This window comes from Anopheles arabiensis, chromosome 2, assembly GCF_016920715.1.
Source record: "Anopheles arabiensis isolate DONGOLA chromosome 2, AaraD3, whole genome shotgun sequence".
Lineage (NCBI taxonomy): Eukaryota > Metazoa > Arthropoda > Insecta > Diptera > Culicidae > Anopheles > Anopheles arabiensis.
This window is the reverse complement of record NC_053517.1, coordinates 108,830,708-108,845,206: the sequence shown is the minus strand read 5'-3', so window position 1 is coordinate 108,845,206 and position 14,499 is coordinate 108,830,708. Positions and strand designations below refer to the sequence as shown.

The 14,499-nt window shown below is 47.0% G+C and overlaps 2 protein-coding genes across 3 annotated transcripts in view; both read left to right on the top strand.

Moving 5' to 3' along the window:
- The first annotated feature begins 321 nt into the window (after positions 1-321).
- On the top strand, positions 322-1,916 carry LOC120895507 (DNA methyltransferase 1-associated protein 1). Its single transcript, XM_040298958.1, has 2 exons — positions 322-520; positions 584-1,916. Exons 1-2 carry the CDS (start codon positions 423-425, stop codon positions 1,833-1,835), a joined length of 1,350 nt encoding a protein of 449 aa, XP_040154892.1. The 5' UTR covers positions 322-422; the 3' UTR covers positions 1,836-1,916.
- Positions 1,917-2,737: 821 nt separating this feature from the next.
- The window catches only part of LOC120895502, a 30,628-nt gene continuing 18,866 nt past the window's right edge, over positions 2,738-14,499 (top strand). For both annotated transcript variants that reach the window (XM_040298953.1, XM_040298952.1), the window contains exon 1: positions 2,738-3,840. In XM_040298953.1, the coding sequence (XP_040154887.1) occupies positions 3,824-3,840 (17 nt within the window). In that variant the 5' untranslated portion in view covers positions 2,738-3,823. The remainder of the gene's footprint in view (positions 3,841-14,499) is intronic.

Below are 14,499 nucleotides of genomic sequence, written 5' to 3'. Positions count from 1 at the left end.
CATAGATTTTTGGTTCGTTCCCATAATTTATTGGTATTTTCCGATTGGACATCAATACAATTGCACCAAAAAATTCTGGGAAACGACCAAAAAATCGTGGGAACGCACCAAACAAACATGGGAACCCACCAAAAATTGATGGGAACCAACCAATAAATCGTGAGAAACCCTGTATCCGTTGAAATGCGAATTTGAAAATAAATCACGTGTTGGTTTCAAATATTGTCATCCACGCGACAAACAGTGGAATGTATTGGTGCTTTTACAGTGCGTTTATAGCTCTTGATCGAACTAGAGGATTCGGAAAAGAAACGTCAAATAATGGACGCTCTTCCCCAGTTGTGGAAAAAACAAACAAAACATTGTAAAGTGAACGATATTTATTGTAAATTTTATTAGATTTCTAAACATTTTCTCACATCATGGCTGATGTGCGGGATATTCTTGAGCTGGAGCGTCCGGTGACGCCGGAGTTAACGAAGGAAGCACTGCTCAACTCTAAGAAACGCACTGTCGAAAGGTAGGCTAGAAGTCATCCCTGGGTTTTGGGTGTAGATTAACTCATTCGCTTCGCTGTTTTTAGAAAAATTGTGGCCAAACGTCCTGAAGGTATGCACCGGGAGGTGTTTGCTCTGCTGTACAATGACAACAAAGATGCACCACCGCTTCTGCCAACGGATACCGTTTCCGGCTACAAGAAGACGAAGGCCCGATTGGGCATGAAAAAGGTGCGCCGCTGGGAGTGGGCACCGTTCGTTAATCCGGCCCGTACTGACGGGGCCGTCTTTCACCACTGGAAGCGCGTGACAGATGAGCCGAAGGAGTATCCGTTCGCCCGGTTTAACAAGCAGCTGGACATTCCCACTTACACGCTGAACGATTACAATGCGCATCTCAAAACCACGAAGTGGACCAAACAGCAGACGGACCATCTGTTCGATCTGGCCAAACGGTTCGACGTTCGGTTCATCATCATGTGTGACCGTTGGGAGCGGGCAAACTATGGCATCAAATCGGTGGAAGATCTGAAGGAGCGCTACTACGAGGTGGTGGGCATATTGAACAAAGTACGCAACGCCAACGGGCAGGGCGGTGTCGAGAAGAAGGTGTACGTGTTCGATGCGGAGCACGAGCGGCGCCGAAAGGAGCAGCTGAAGAAGCTGTTCGACCGCACATCGAAGCAGGTGGAGGAGGAGCAACAGTTGCTGAACGAGCTGAAGAAGATCGAAGCACGCAAGAAGGAGCGCGAGCGCAAGACGCAAGATCTGCAGAAGCTCATCTCGCAGGCCGACCAGCAACAGACGGAACACCATCAGAAGGAGCAGCAGCAGCATCATAGCCAAACGCAGCCCCACGGTACCCAGAACACATCGCACAAAAAGCAGGACAAAAAGCTGAACAAGAAAAAGATCCAACAGCAGCCACGCACGTCCAAGGTGGATTCGGTGGTAAGCGCAGTGGAGAGCGCTGGCATTAAGTTTACGGATCTGCGTGGCACGGGTGTGTCGTTGAGATCGCAAAAGATGAAACTGCCCGCCAACGTGGGCCAGAAGAAAGCGAAGGCGCTCGAGCAGGCACTGCAGGAGTTCAAGGTGGACCCGAATCCACCCCCGGTAGAAGATATCTGTGTGGCGTTCAATGAGCTGCGATCGGATATGGTGCTGCTGTGCGAATTGCGGACCGCACTGGCCACCTGTAACTTTGAGCTGGAGAGCCTGAAACATCAGTATGAAGCGCTGTGCCCGGGTAAGACGCTAAATATTCCGGCCGCACTGGTCAATCCACCGGCGGATGATTCGGCCGGTGGGATGGATGTTGAAGGATCGATGGTTTGATGTGGATGAAAAGTAAGAATTATACATAACGAATAAAGTTTTCATTTTAAAACACAATACAATTCCATGCTTAGAAATGTGGCACATTCTGGTGTGTTTTGAATTGTGTCATTTAATTACGAATTCTTCTATCCTTTTTCGGACCCCTTTTTACACGCTACATATCACCCTAGGTCCTTACGATACGTATAATAGAAATGTCGTTTCCGGTTTCCCACCAAAGTTAGGCAACCGTAAAAAAGGCGCTCGCATGTACATTTTCGGAAATAAAAAACCTCCCCGAACTAGCCGTTACAACAGCCTGGCACCGGCGATCAACCGGTTCTCCGGTCTCAACACGTGGCCGAGTGGGGGGAAGAAAGACCGCTGTCGACCGCTACAGCAGTAGCAGCATGGGCATAACAATGAAAAAGGAAGAATTACCACAAAACAGACAAAAGCGGGGTGGGATTGTCGGGAATATGTAAGCAGGAAGGATAAGTAAGGTAAGTGAAGTAAGGAAGAAGAGAAGAAAAAAAACACACACGGCGGAAATGTTGAGGTAAACGTGATGGATTACGAACGGAAAGAGAGACCACCGGGGTAAAGGACGGAAAACGATGCGCGGTACTGTGTAGGACGATCGTGTAGGTAGAATGCAAACCAAAAAGGAAACACACATCTTATGCCTGTGTGTGTGTGTGAGTGTGGATGAAGTAAGAGGGGGGTTTGTTTGCGTAAAAACGAGCAAAGGTAAAGAAGCTAAACAAACGTACGAAGAGAATGCGTATGGGAGAGCGAGAAAGAGAGAGTGCGTGATCGAGCCGGTTGCGAGCGAGAGAGCGATACAAAACAAAAGCGCATACACACAAACACACACACAGTCACCTGGAAGGGCTACGACGAGCCGCGGATCATGCCGCGGATCACAGTCGATCGAGTGAACGGGGCGAAGACGCACGCGCGCTCAAAGCGAAAGTAAACAGCCACGCGTGTATGCGGTGCGCATTATCGTGTTGTGTCACCCGTGTGGGATATCGCTAAATTGGTTACATTTAGCGGAGAAGCATCACTTGCATAGTGTGTAGTGAAAATATATTTAGAAAAATGGACGGATCAGTGGATCACGTTGCAGTAAGTTCGCAAAGAGACGCAACGACAAACTTCAAGCGATCGTCCTAACACGAACCAAATGCCAACGGCAGCTCACCTTTGCGGTGGCCTTCGTAAAGATAAAGAAGTTAGAAAACGTCCCTAGAAGGCTATGATCAGAGTGTGTTTGTGTGCGCCTAGAATCGCAGTTTCCACCAGTGTGCCCCGATTGTGTCAGCCCGTACACGAATAGTTTGTGAAAAGTGGTCGAACCACCACCAAGCGTTGGGTGGAATTTAAAGCCTGCAAAACCTATTTGTTGCGCCCTACTCCCCATCCTCAGCATTCGCGACCTGTGCTTGTGTTTAGAAGGAGATCTCGTTTAGGCGGTTCGGTTTCGGAGTGAAGCACACATTTTCGTTGCTGTCGGTGCTGTGAATTTGGCGTGTACCTACCTACCAGCAGCAGCACGCGCGCGCGCGCTCGCCCTGGTGCTGTTTTGTTGTTTTACCGGTTTTCTGTGCTCAAGTGTGCCCACGACAACTTCTCGGCTCCAATTATAACGGCCAAAACCGCGACCTCCGCAGTGTGTGCGTCCGTTGTTACCACGGGCGACGGTGGCTTATCTTCTCACATTCTCCCTATGGGGCATGTCGTTTGGTAGTAGGGCCTTTGTGGAGCGTAAAGCGTTCAAGGCAGTAGGCGTTGTTCAAAATTGTCATCCACGAGTTGGTGAAGGTGCGGTGTGAACAAAACGGTGGATATTTGGATCACTTTCTTTCGCTGCGGCTCGGTAGAAGTTACTTGGAGTGTGTATTAAGGCACGAAAAGAAGAAACAATTCGCAGCACGAATGAGGTACCACCGATAGTTCTCAAACCCCCCACCCCAATTGTCAACGCCATCATCGAACGCAAAATGCAGTTCCAATACAGGTAAGCAGATCAAAACTTTTCATAAAATTCATCTTGTCCCTCTTCCTATAAGGAGTGAACCACTGCAGACTACAAAGTATGTCCTTTCCCTTTGACGATGACGACGTTAGTTCGAACACACACACACACACTCACTTGGAGGACAGTGTCTGGGAGAGGTTGCATTGCGTGGGAGAGGATATCTCTTTCCAGATTGCGTTTGCTTGAGTGGCGGTCGGCGAACGACACCGTGTACACCACCGACCGAGTACCGACCGACCCCCACGCATGTTGGCGGCGCGTTTCGCAAGAAAGTGAGTCAAGACGGTTGGAACCACAAGTCAGTGGGCGGTGTATATCTTAGGGTGGGCTTTTTACTTAACATTCACGACCCATTACTGGGAGGATTTTTATATAATTGTCGTACTCGTATCGTATTCAGCTTCAGCTAAATTGAGCGTGGGATTTTTTTTTTATATTTAAATGATAATTATATTGGAACCCCTGACAACGATCGCGACTTGGAAGATGCTTTCTTTTGGTGAATCACGAGAGCTCGCGGAAATATCTCCCAGGCAGACGAAACGTACAAGACTTTTGTGCAGAGAAGTAACAACGCTTGTTACCGTGAAGATTAATTGGTTGTAATAAATCCCTGGCACGAACCTCTTTAGAGCAGTGGGTCCTATACACAACGCTTAGGTATGTCGTTTCTACACTCACTTGCTAATTGTTGCCTACAGGGCATCAATTCATGACACCTATAGAGCTATGTGTGTGTAGGCTGTGGAGCGTATTTTCTGAAACCTGTTGCAGCTCGCTGCTATCCGTTTATCTCTCGGCGAAAATAAAAGAATGTTCGACCCATGCCTCAAGGAAATAGCTACCGGTTTAAGTAAGTTGTCTACGGGATGATGACTAGCGCTGACAAGAAGACGCGATCGTTGATCGTTTGCCGTCTGCTGCCTGCTGCTATCACCGGAGTCATATCTTCTTCCGTGGCTCTTTTCCGCCAACGAGGACGTAACGTTCCATAACACTGGCAAGTGGCGGACACACGCACACACCTATCGGCACTATCCTGAAAACAATTAATCATACCCCAAAAACCCACCCAATCGCTTTGATCATGCGGCTCCATTCCATAAGCTTTCCCTTTGGTGCACGGGCAATCTCTGCTGCGTGAGCATTTGGTGGTTAGAATCGTAATCGGAAACGAAATAAATCTTCTCAGTTATCATGGGGAGGGTTTTTTTCATCTTCTTTCCTCTTCCTAACTCGCTGGAAATGACACCCAGTTTGATAAAACCACAAACATGCGGAGCGGTGGCGTCGTCATCGCACACGTCGCAGGATGTGGACATCTTACTCTGGAGGGCGGAAGTTCCCTTCAGCTGGTTTAATCTCAGGAAGGGAAAGCAGAAATAGTTTGCTATTTTAGGTTTTTTTACATGCCACTATGAAGACTTTTTGGCAGAGATAGTTTCATACGCGTATTTCGGAATTCTTGCGCGTTCTAATGGTTTTTTGACTACGGCATGTGGCATGATGATTGATTGCGCAGAGTTTTGAGAGTTCTCTTGGGGCTGGGGTCCAGAGAACAGTCGCTCCAGATTTAACACGGTGCAGCTGAATTACGATACAGCAGCCCACGTCTGGGGCAATTCAAACTGGATTGAGGGCGAGAGGAATCGATCAAGTGCAAGATTATCCAGCCGTTGTTGGCTGCCTCCGTTTCGGTGCCTCGTTAGGGATTTGTCAGCTTACCAGATCGAGCATGTCCGATACGGTCGCGAGTATTTCTGGTAGCTGCTTGTTCCGTGGGCTGTGTGGAGTGCTGGTATTGGTATGTTTCGTTGCGGCCATTTTCAAGAGGTCGTTCAGCTACTGAGCCGTTTGGAACAAACAAAGAATTTTATGATTTTTTAGGAAGCTTGTACCTTTCATGTTCAGAATCATTTTTAATAATTTGTAACGGTTTCAATTTAAGTTTTAGGCTTTTTTCTTCAGAAGCATTAAATGCTCTTGCCACATGATCTCGAGCAAACTTCATTCGCGCCTGTCATCGTGCCGATACAAGCCACTTCCCAAGCGTCTGTCACATTAGTTTCGTCCACTTTTAGTCGAACGCTTTAACGCTTGACTCAGCCGAGAGAGTTCGTTTGCATCGCGCAAAGGAAAGTGCATCGTGCAGCGGCCTGGGCCTACCCCCGTAGAACGGCTTCGTCACGCTGCATTGTCATCACTTCCTTCAACCGTTGGAGGACTTACACACACTGCGCCCTCTGTCTCCCAACGGAAAGTAGCCTTCTTTCCATTTCGTCTTGGTGCATGGCTTTTTCTTTATCGTCGGCCCTTTTTTGTGTGTCTCGACCCGGTGTCGAGAATATGTGTGTGTGTGTTATCGCGGGTGTCAATTTATTGCTTTCATTAGTTTCGGGTTCCCGCGGGTTCTACGCTACGCAGGAGGTTGGCTGAACGAGATGTGGTAATTTATTTTTCATTTTAAGAAAATGACTTTACGCTGCAGCTGGTGGTTTGGTGGTTGGGGTCCGTTTCTAATTGGAGCTTATTCGAATTTGATTAGAAACATTGGTCACAACACGCTCCAGCGGTCGTTTGATACATATTTCCAACTCACCACCCCTTTTACGATGTATGTCACCACGGTTTCGAACGTCTCGTTGGTATGCAACCGTCTCTTTGCCGTTCGAGTCTAATCGAATGGTTGTTTCCGGATACGGATCGTTTGGAAATGGGTAAAATTTACATTCCATTTGTTCCATTCCACCTTCTAGCAAAGGAGCGTTATCAGTGAAACTATTCGTATGGAAGGTATCACAATACAGGTTACAATGTAAAGTTATTGCCTATTTCAGGCCTGAGTTAAGTAAGAATGCTAGCCAAAGTGAACAGTTCTATGGTTAAACGTGTTTCTCAGCCAGTTAAACGAAAAAAGGGGTGTGTGCATGATGGTACACATTGTGCTCGAGCATAGATTCATCTGCAAAGCTCTACTTCACATGCTCCAAATCATGCTCGAGTGCAACAGCAGCATTGGATCCCATTGTTGTTAATTGCAATTGCTCCCCCTTTTTTTCGGGGTGTGTGGTACACGCTGGAACCAGATCGCGTTATTCAACACAGCACACAGCCAGTGGACGGCGCACAGTTTCCGTTCTGAATGAGCGTTCGCGTTCCGCTGAGCGGTTTTATTGTTATTCAAATAAGTCGTTACCCTTTTTTCCCTCCGTGGAAACGAACGCTGTGGCGGGATGCTCTCCCTAGAGCCTAGACTCCAGAACTATTTTCCCTTGGTGCGTGTGGTGGTGTGTTGTGTCGCTGGGCTGAGCTCATACGAATTTGTCACCAACAACCATATGGACTGCTCACCCTTGTTTCTCTGCTCTGTTACATGGAGCGCAAGCATTGTATTCAAATTTCTCGTTACACCAATCGCGTCTGCCTTTTCCGTGAAAGAATATCCACTTCGGGGGGTAGGTTCTAGGAACGAAGATTGTGGGTTTCTTCTTCGTGTTACGAATAATTCCCCGTGCTGAAGCTGAATTCTGAAGCGCAACATAAACACCCAGTGTGAGAGGTGATGATGGGGTGTGTGGATGCATTGATATTCGGGGAAGCATGATGGCCTCGCAGGCTTGGAAACAGGCTCCTCCCTGGTGTCCAGAAGATTGGAAAGGTTAACCGAGAGGATCGAGCCTGTCCGCGGTACCATTACGGCGTGACAAATGTCATTCTGCTGCTTGACGTGTGTGTGCTTCTCTAGAGACGCGCGTCGAACAACAACAGGTCACAGGTTCCCCTTCCCCCGTGTCGGATGGTCTGTTTTCGATAGAGTGTGGATGAAATAAAACGCTTAAAACTACATTGTAAATCGGCTGGGAGCGGCCAATGCGAGATCAGTGATGTGACAATCAAAATGCAAAAAAAGAAGAGAATCAATTCAACACTCCACCACACCCAGCTGCTGGGACGATCGCGCGAGCGCGCGATCTCTTCTTGTGGCGTTGGGTGATCATCGCTACGGGAAGTCCGTTTCGGTGCGAAGCTGGCGAAGGTTGGCTTTTATTTTCGGGAGATGAAACACTCACACCGGGGAGGGGACACATTATTCAAAAACCATGTTATGGTTCCGAAGATGGAGGATGCTGACATGGCACTCTCTACTGCTGCTATCGTAGCCGTTTGTATTTTTTTGCCAAGCAAAGAGCTGTATGTCGGAATTATGCTGCCTTTCTGCCACCAACTCCTTCCTCCACCAATATGTGGTTAGTGGCTTTCCATTTAAGGGACGCTCCCACTTTTATACGACCCGTTGCGGTGTTGGGTTCTGGAGCAGCAGCAGCCAACAGAGTCACCAATTATTACACACTTGATATCGGGAGAGGCAGAAACAGAAACAAAGTATGTGTGCGTGTTGGGGTTGGGGAAGAAAGGGCTTTGCCTGCGGAACGATTGTTTGTAAATAAGGATCACTTTGTTTTATTGGAGCACAAACCGGGTGAAATGTGCTGCTGCTGTGAGGTTAGTTCTGAAGCAGTTGGAATTAATTCTTGGAATTCCCATCCCAAGCACCAGAGGATTAAGATCGTATGCGTAGATATTTATTGGAGACAGTTGAATATGCAGAATTCAATTGGAGGTGAATATAAAGCTGTAAAATATGCTCAACGCAACAAACTTCAACAGTTTGTACTTGGAAACTTCCATCACACTATACGTCCAATGTTGATCGGAATTCTATCACCTCTATTAAATTTCATAGTAGAATCACTCCCTATAACCCTTAAAACCCCGATAATGCATTCCAATTGACCTATGTGTATGGTAGTACATAAATCTTCGCCTCTTTCAAGTCGATCGAACTGTGCATAGCGGTAGGTCCATTTACCCATTTTACCCGATCCCGCACACACACACACACGGGAGAGGAATCGATCGTAAACTATCGCATCTTGTGCGTCCCGACGTGTGCAATAAAATAGTACAAAGTTATGAGACTGAGGAAAGCAACCGCAGGGACGGCTTTTCGGGGGAAAGTGAAGTGGCAGGTCTATTGGAAAGCGGTACCAGATGTGTTCCTGACTATAGCCCACATTTTGACGCGAGTCCGATCGTAACTTTGCGGTGTGCGGGATGTTATGTCTAGACAGCGAGAGATTCTGTATTCATCTCCGTTTTTTGTTTGTTCATGCAAGTGTTCAAAGACGAAATTCATTTCAAAAGGGAGCAGTGATGCATCCGCTAATGTACGTGATGTATGCGTTGGGGGAGGAAAATAAACAGTACTGATCGTAAAACAACTGCACTGCTACTAGTGGTTGACATCACTCTGTCCCTGCATGCTCGTCGATAGAGATAGAAATGCTTTGAAGAATTGTGGAAGCGATCGTACATTCTATGCGCTTGTACCAATACATCACCAAATCATGCTTCATTATGATGAGCTTCATCAATATGTCTTGCAAACCCCGTGAGTTTTGTGGCACGAGAATGAATTATTGCAAAAGAACGATTTCCCTTACCATATTAGACGGTCTTTACCCGGCCCATTCGTATGACTCGGCGTCGGCTAAGCGATGATAATGACGAAAATGATGATGACTATAGTGTCCCCCATCATCGGACCCGACGGTTCAGCATCAAGCGGCACGGACAGCGCGCGCGTACTGCCAATAGTCAACAAATTTATAGCTGCCGGAGGCGCGCGTGGGCGAAACTCGTGCGACTGCGGGTTGAAACACGATTTCATCATAAGTTTCTCCTGGCCCATGTCAGAGGCGTTCACCATCGCGATGTCTATTTGAAAGCGCCGGCTTTGGTTGTTTCGGGGGGGGGGGGGGGGGGGACAGTACGATCTTTGGAACTCAAGAGTAGCAAAGTTAACGATCGCGGGATGGAGCTGCAGAAGTAGAAGCGGTTGGTTTCAAGTTTTCGGTATATCATTACCGGCTGCCGACTAATAAGTTGGAGCGAAGTTTACTGGTCCCAGACGGCCGACTGACTGGTTTAGTTTCGGGGAGGTACGGGTCTTACGTCTAAATCCGATTGGCTCTGATCGGATGGTCGCTGTAGCCGCTGGTAATCTTCGTCCAAACATTACGGTTGCCCACAGTATGAACGGTATGTTTTTGCAGGCGGAGGACGACATCGCCAGAGTGATAGTGGAATCTGGTGATTTCCTTTTCTGGTGAAGCTTCCCCACAATCTAATCTGACCCGTACGGGGGTCAGTTTATTGTGTGTGGAGCTGCTGTAGCTAAATACGTACCCGCAGACGCGCGCATAACATCGCTGAGTCGCGCTGAGTCTTACAACGTTTCTGCATTCCTGAGTGTGGATGTAAATTTCCCCAAACAATAGATCAAGCTGTGCGTACTGCCGCGGTTCCCGCTAGCTTTGTCGCAATGTCGACTGCCTTTGCTGCTGGTGGAGCCGTTGTCGTCTTGTAGTGTTGGGATGCTTAAAGCCTCCCTTCCAGATCACCCGCTGGGCACGGCACTGGGAACATGCGGCGGGTGGAGTAAAAAAGTTTAGCAAGCCTCAACGGCAAGACCTACATTTTCTGACTCCCCCCCCCCCTTCTGAGGGTTTTGTGCTACGCTACGGACACCAACTGCATATTCTGATCCTCCCTGGGGAGGCGGCACCACGACGGACCTTTGCGATGACTGTGTTTTGAACCTTTTTTTTTCTTAACTTCTCTTTCGATTCGGTAGACGATAAGATCTTACATGCATCATGCGCCACGCATTGGCAGCGTCACGTACGCACACTGCACTCGCACAGACCCGGGACCCGTCGATCACCTAAAACCCTTTTCACTTTCGTCCCACTTACGCGCGGGGTTGACATGCACCGTGGATTAACTTGTACCGTATATAGAGGTTTAGGATCTATTCCGATCTCTTCTCTAAGGCGCTTGGAGCTGAGAGCTCTCACTCTCAAAGACAAGGTTCAAGAGATTTAACATTCAACTCCATAGCAGAACTCTAATGGAATTGTCCACCTTGGAGAACTGTGCCACCGGCTGAAGTAGGAAAGATTTGTGATCAATGGGCACTACTGCTCACGCCAGGAAGCTTACCGCTACGCTAACTACGTTTAGCGAGTGGCGACACTGACTCGATAGATACTTACCTTCCCTCCTTCGCTGCGTAATCTTCTGGAGCAGGCACCGGAGCGAACCGGTGGAAGGTGAACAGAGCAGCAAAGCAAAGCCGCCAGCATGCGTATGCTCTGTGGCATAAGGGCCTTCGGGTTACGTTGGCCAATTGTTTACCAAGTATGGTGGCGGACCTACTGCTCAGGTACCTACCTATGTGTTACGCCCTGCCGCGGCGCACTAAAGCGTTTATTTGAATGGAAAATATTTGATCGAGAGGAAAGAAACCGCGTTGCTGCAGAAGCAGCACGCTTCGAATCGGTGATAAATGGTGGAATAGAGTTTAAGTCGTTTAGCTTCCCTAACTGCGTACTGCGTTTTGGAACGAAGAAATATCGCTCCATCCAGATTTACTCCGAACCTGGTGCACAAATGAACATAAATTTAGTGATTATCTATATTTATGGCGAAAACATTGAGGTGTGCTACCACCGCAATAGTGGTGGACTGTTACCAGAATTTATTGAACCAGTTTTTTACGGGTTTTTCATTGTGGCAGAGTTTAAGCTAGATAGCTAGCTAGCAGCTGATCAAAGAGATCACTAGATTCAAATCATAAAATGTAATTGCACTTCTTCTGGTCTCTTGTTTTGCTTTTTCCCCCCTTGATAGCTTGCTGATACTTTGTTAATATGTGTGCCATCCTATGAATAGTGGTAATAGTCGTTAATTTCAATAGCCATTTGGTGACAAAAAATGTGTCACCTTCGTGCCACCAGAGGTTCGTTTGCGTGCGTTTACCATAAGTGAGGCAAGATTTATGTGTTGAAGTTAGGTGAGAATATATTTATGACCGAAATTAGGAGGACAAAGATGTCCCAAAAGCAGCGTAAAAAACTGCAATGGCCAGCGATGATCCTGGAGTTTTTTTTGTACAATCGCTTTCACATTTAAGCCTGTCCGTGGGTGTGTTGTATGTAGAAAGCGTTCCGTTCCGAATAAACAATGTGATCAAAAAATTTATGTGCCAATGTCCATGTTTAGAGCTAGTTTCAATATTTGAATGCGTATGGATATGGAATTGGGGGAAAACAGGGGCGGGCGGAATCCACAGAAACAGGGTTGAGATGCGATCACTCTTATCCATCTCCCGATCTGGTATTTGTGATCTATAATGTGACTTTAATGAAACTGGCAAAGCGTGTCGCGGTTACTGTGTTCCAGTTCTTCGCTGGTCGTATCGCCGGTCACAGTCGTCGTAATGGTGTCCATTTTTGGGCAGGCGTTGTCATTAATATCTGTCGTTTCATAAAAAAAGGTTTCTGTTGGCGTTTGTTGATAAGCCCAAAAACGCAAAAGGAACGATCGCGAGAGCAGCAAGGAAACCGGACCAAACAAGATGCAAATGAGAAGAAGGAGCGGCGTGCGTGCACACTTGTTGGAAGAAGCACAATTTATGATACTCATTATCGTTTTTAATCGATCCTCGCGCTGCTACGATATGCAGAAGAAATTAGCGGCAAAGGTGCAATGTGGATGAGCCTAATCTCTCCTAAACAGCCTTGAATATAGAGGATGCTGGTCTGTTGTTCTGTAACTTTAGGATCATGTTAGATTTATCGCTCTCATCGAGTGGCAAAAAAGCGTGTGTTTTGCGCTTTGGCAGAGGAATGTTTAGCAGCAGGGTGAAGAAAACGGAATTTCAATGCCTCACCTTGACGCGCACAGCGAGTGATTCTCTCGGGATTTCGTGGATCCCAAAGATACCGGCGCGATAGAAAGACGAGCATTAATAATTTTTAGTCCTCCAGTGCGGAAAGGATGTAAAGAATTGGGGAAGAAGTCGAAGGCGATTAGAACATAAGAAGCAACGAAAAAACCGTATCAGCAAAAGGGAAAAGCTTACGCAATCTGTGCGATCGAGTGATCTGTGGAGAGGGGCTGAGTCGAATCGAGGAGGTGTTCGGACTGTTCGCGGAGGTGTAAACGCTATTAATATGGCACTGAAATTGGAACTGAACCGGGGTGGTCTGCGCTGGTTCCAGTAGGGTAGCTTAACCTTCTGTTTAAGCTCGCCGGCAGTCTGTGGTATTTTTTTCTACAGATTTTACGATAGTTTATGGGCAAGTTTTTGCCGGTTATTGCCAGTCAATACCTTGAATGGCATTGATAGGTCGGTCGGCTATTTTGGAGGCATTTTGGTAGCGATTGTTGGCAAGTCTCGATGTAAACGATGCTGCTTGATTAGATAACGATTCGGGTGTGAGTGTGTGTGTGGACTTGTATCTCGGATGCTCAAATCAGACAAATTGTGGAGTAGCAGGTTGATTGATTGCATCCTAATGTAGCGATCGAATGACTCATACTTTTATGGGCATGTTCGATGGGTTAGTTTTTGTTTTACGAGACATTAGACTTACGAAAATTAAATTAGAAAGGAAGAATGCACGAAGCTTTTCTGCATAGCAGCTTTCTATAAATGGTGATTTGGCTTTTTTCTCTCTCTTCAATGTAGGTGAACAAGTTTGGTTATGTTTGTTTCCAAAGTGTTCACAGTGATAGTGTGTATATACCATGCCATACCATGGGTTTGTTATTTAACGACAGTTCCCCCTTCACAGATGATGGAGTCGACCTTCAGCCACTTTTTCTGCATAATATCTTGCCATATGTAGAGCGCCATCGGCTATTACGTTTACGTAAATGAGCTTAATGGGTTAGTGCCGACAAGTTGTTAACTGTCCGCGCAACAAGTTAAGCACACTTTTGTGAAGAGCAGCTCAACAGCTGAATGTCTCAAACTGTGCAGAATAATGTTTGCGAAGTAGGAATTTACAGAAGTCCTTCTGTTTTGCAAAATATTTCGCTTGACTATGACAAATCCATAAACAAATTAATTAACATGGAATTATTCGGAGGTGTCAGGTCGTCGGATCACCGGCGAACGTTTTGGCACGTTGTCGTTAATATGCCAAATTACTTTGTCGGCAGCGTTGTGAATGATTCCTAAGCTTCGAATTAATCGCTAAAACACGCAACATCCCCTCGCAGCATCCAACGAAGTCAATTAAGCTCACTCGAGGCCTGGTCCCCTACGCCACGAAACCTAACGCGCTGGTGCGGCTATTCATCATGCTAGTAGCAGAATTGTGTGCAAAAACTTTGGCAGTCTTTGTGGCCATGTTAATTTTCCCAAACTGGTTCAACTCGATCGCCCACAAACATCACAAACACGCACTAAAAAACAGACACACACAGCGTGTGGGAGTCATACGTTAGTTCGCTACATTTTAATTTGCCCACCATGTGCAGTAACTCCCCGGTGCCTTGTCCATGTGGCCTGTTCGAGACACCAACGCAACCGTCATAATTGAGGACAACTCCCGATGTCTGTCGCCGTGTGGTTGGTCGAGATATTTTGCAGACGCGCAAGATCGCAAGCAGGCCCATTGGGGGTCGTACACGGCTTTTTGCGTCACGGAAAAGTTCGACACTTTGAAACCTCGACCCCGGTGCGCACACGATTCGTTTATTTTTATTTTATTGATGCAGATT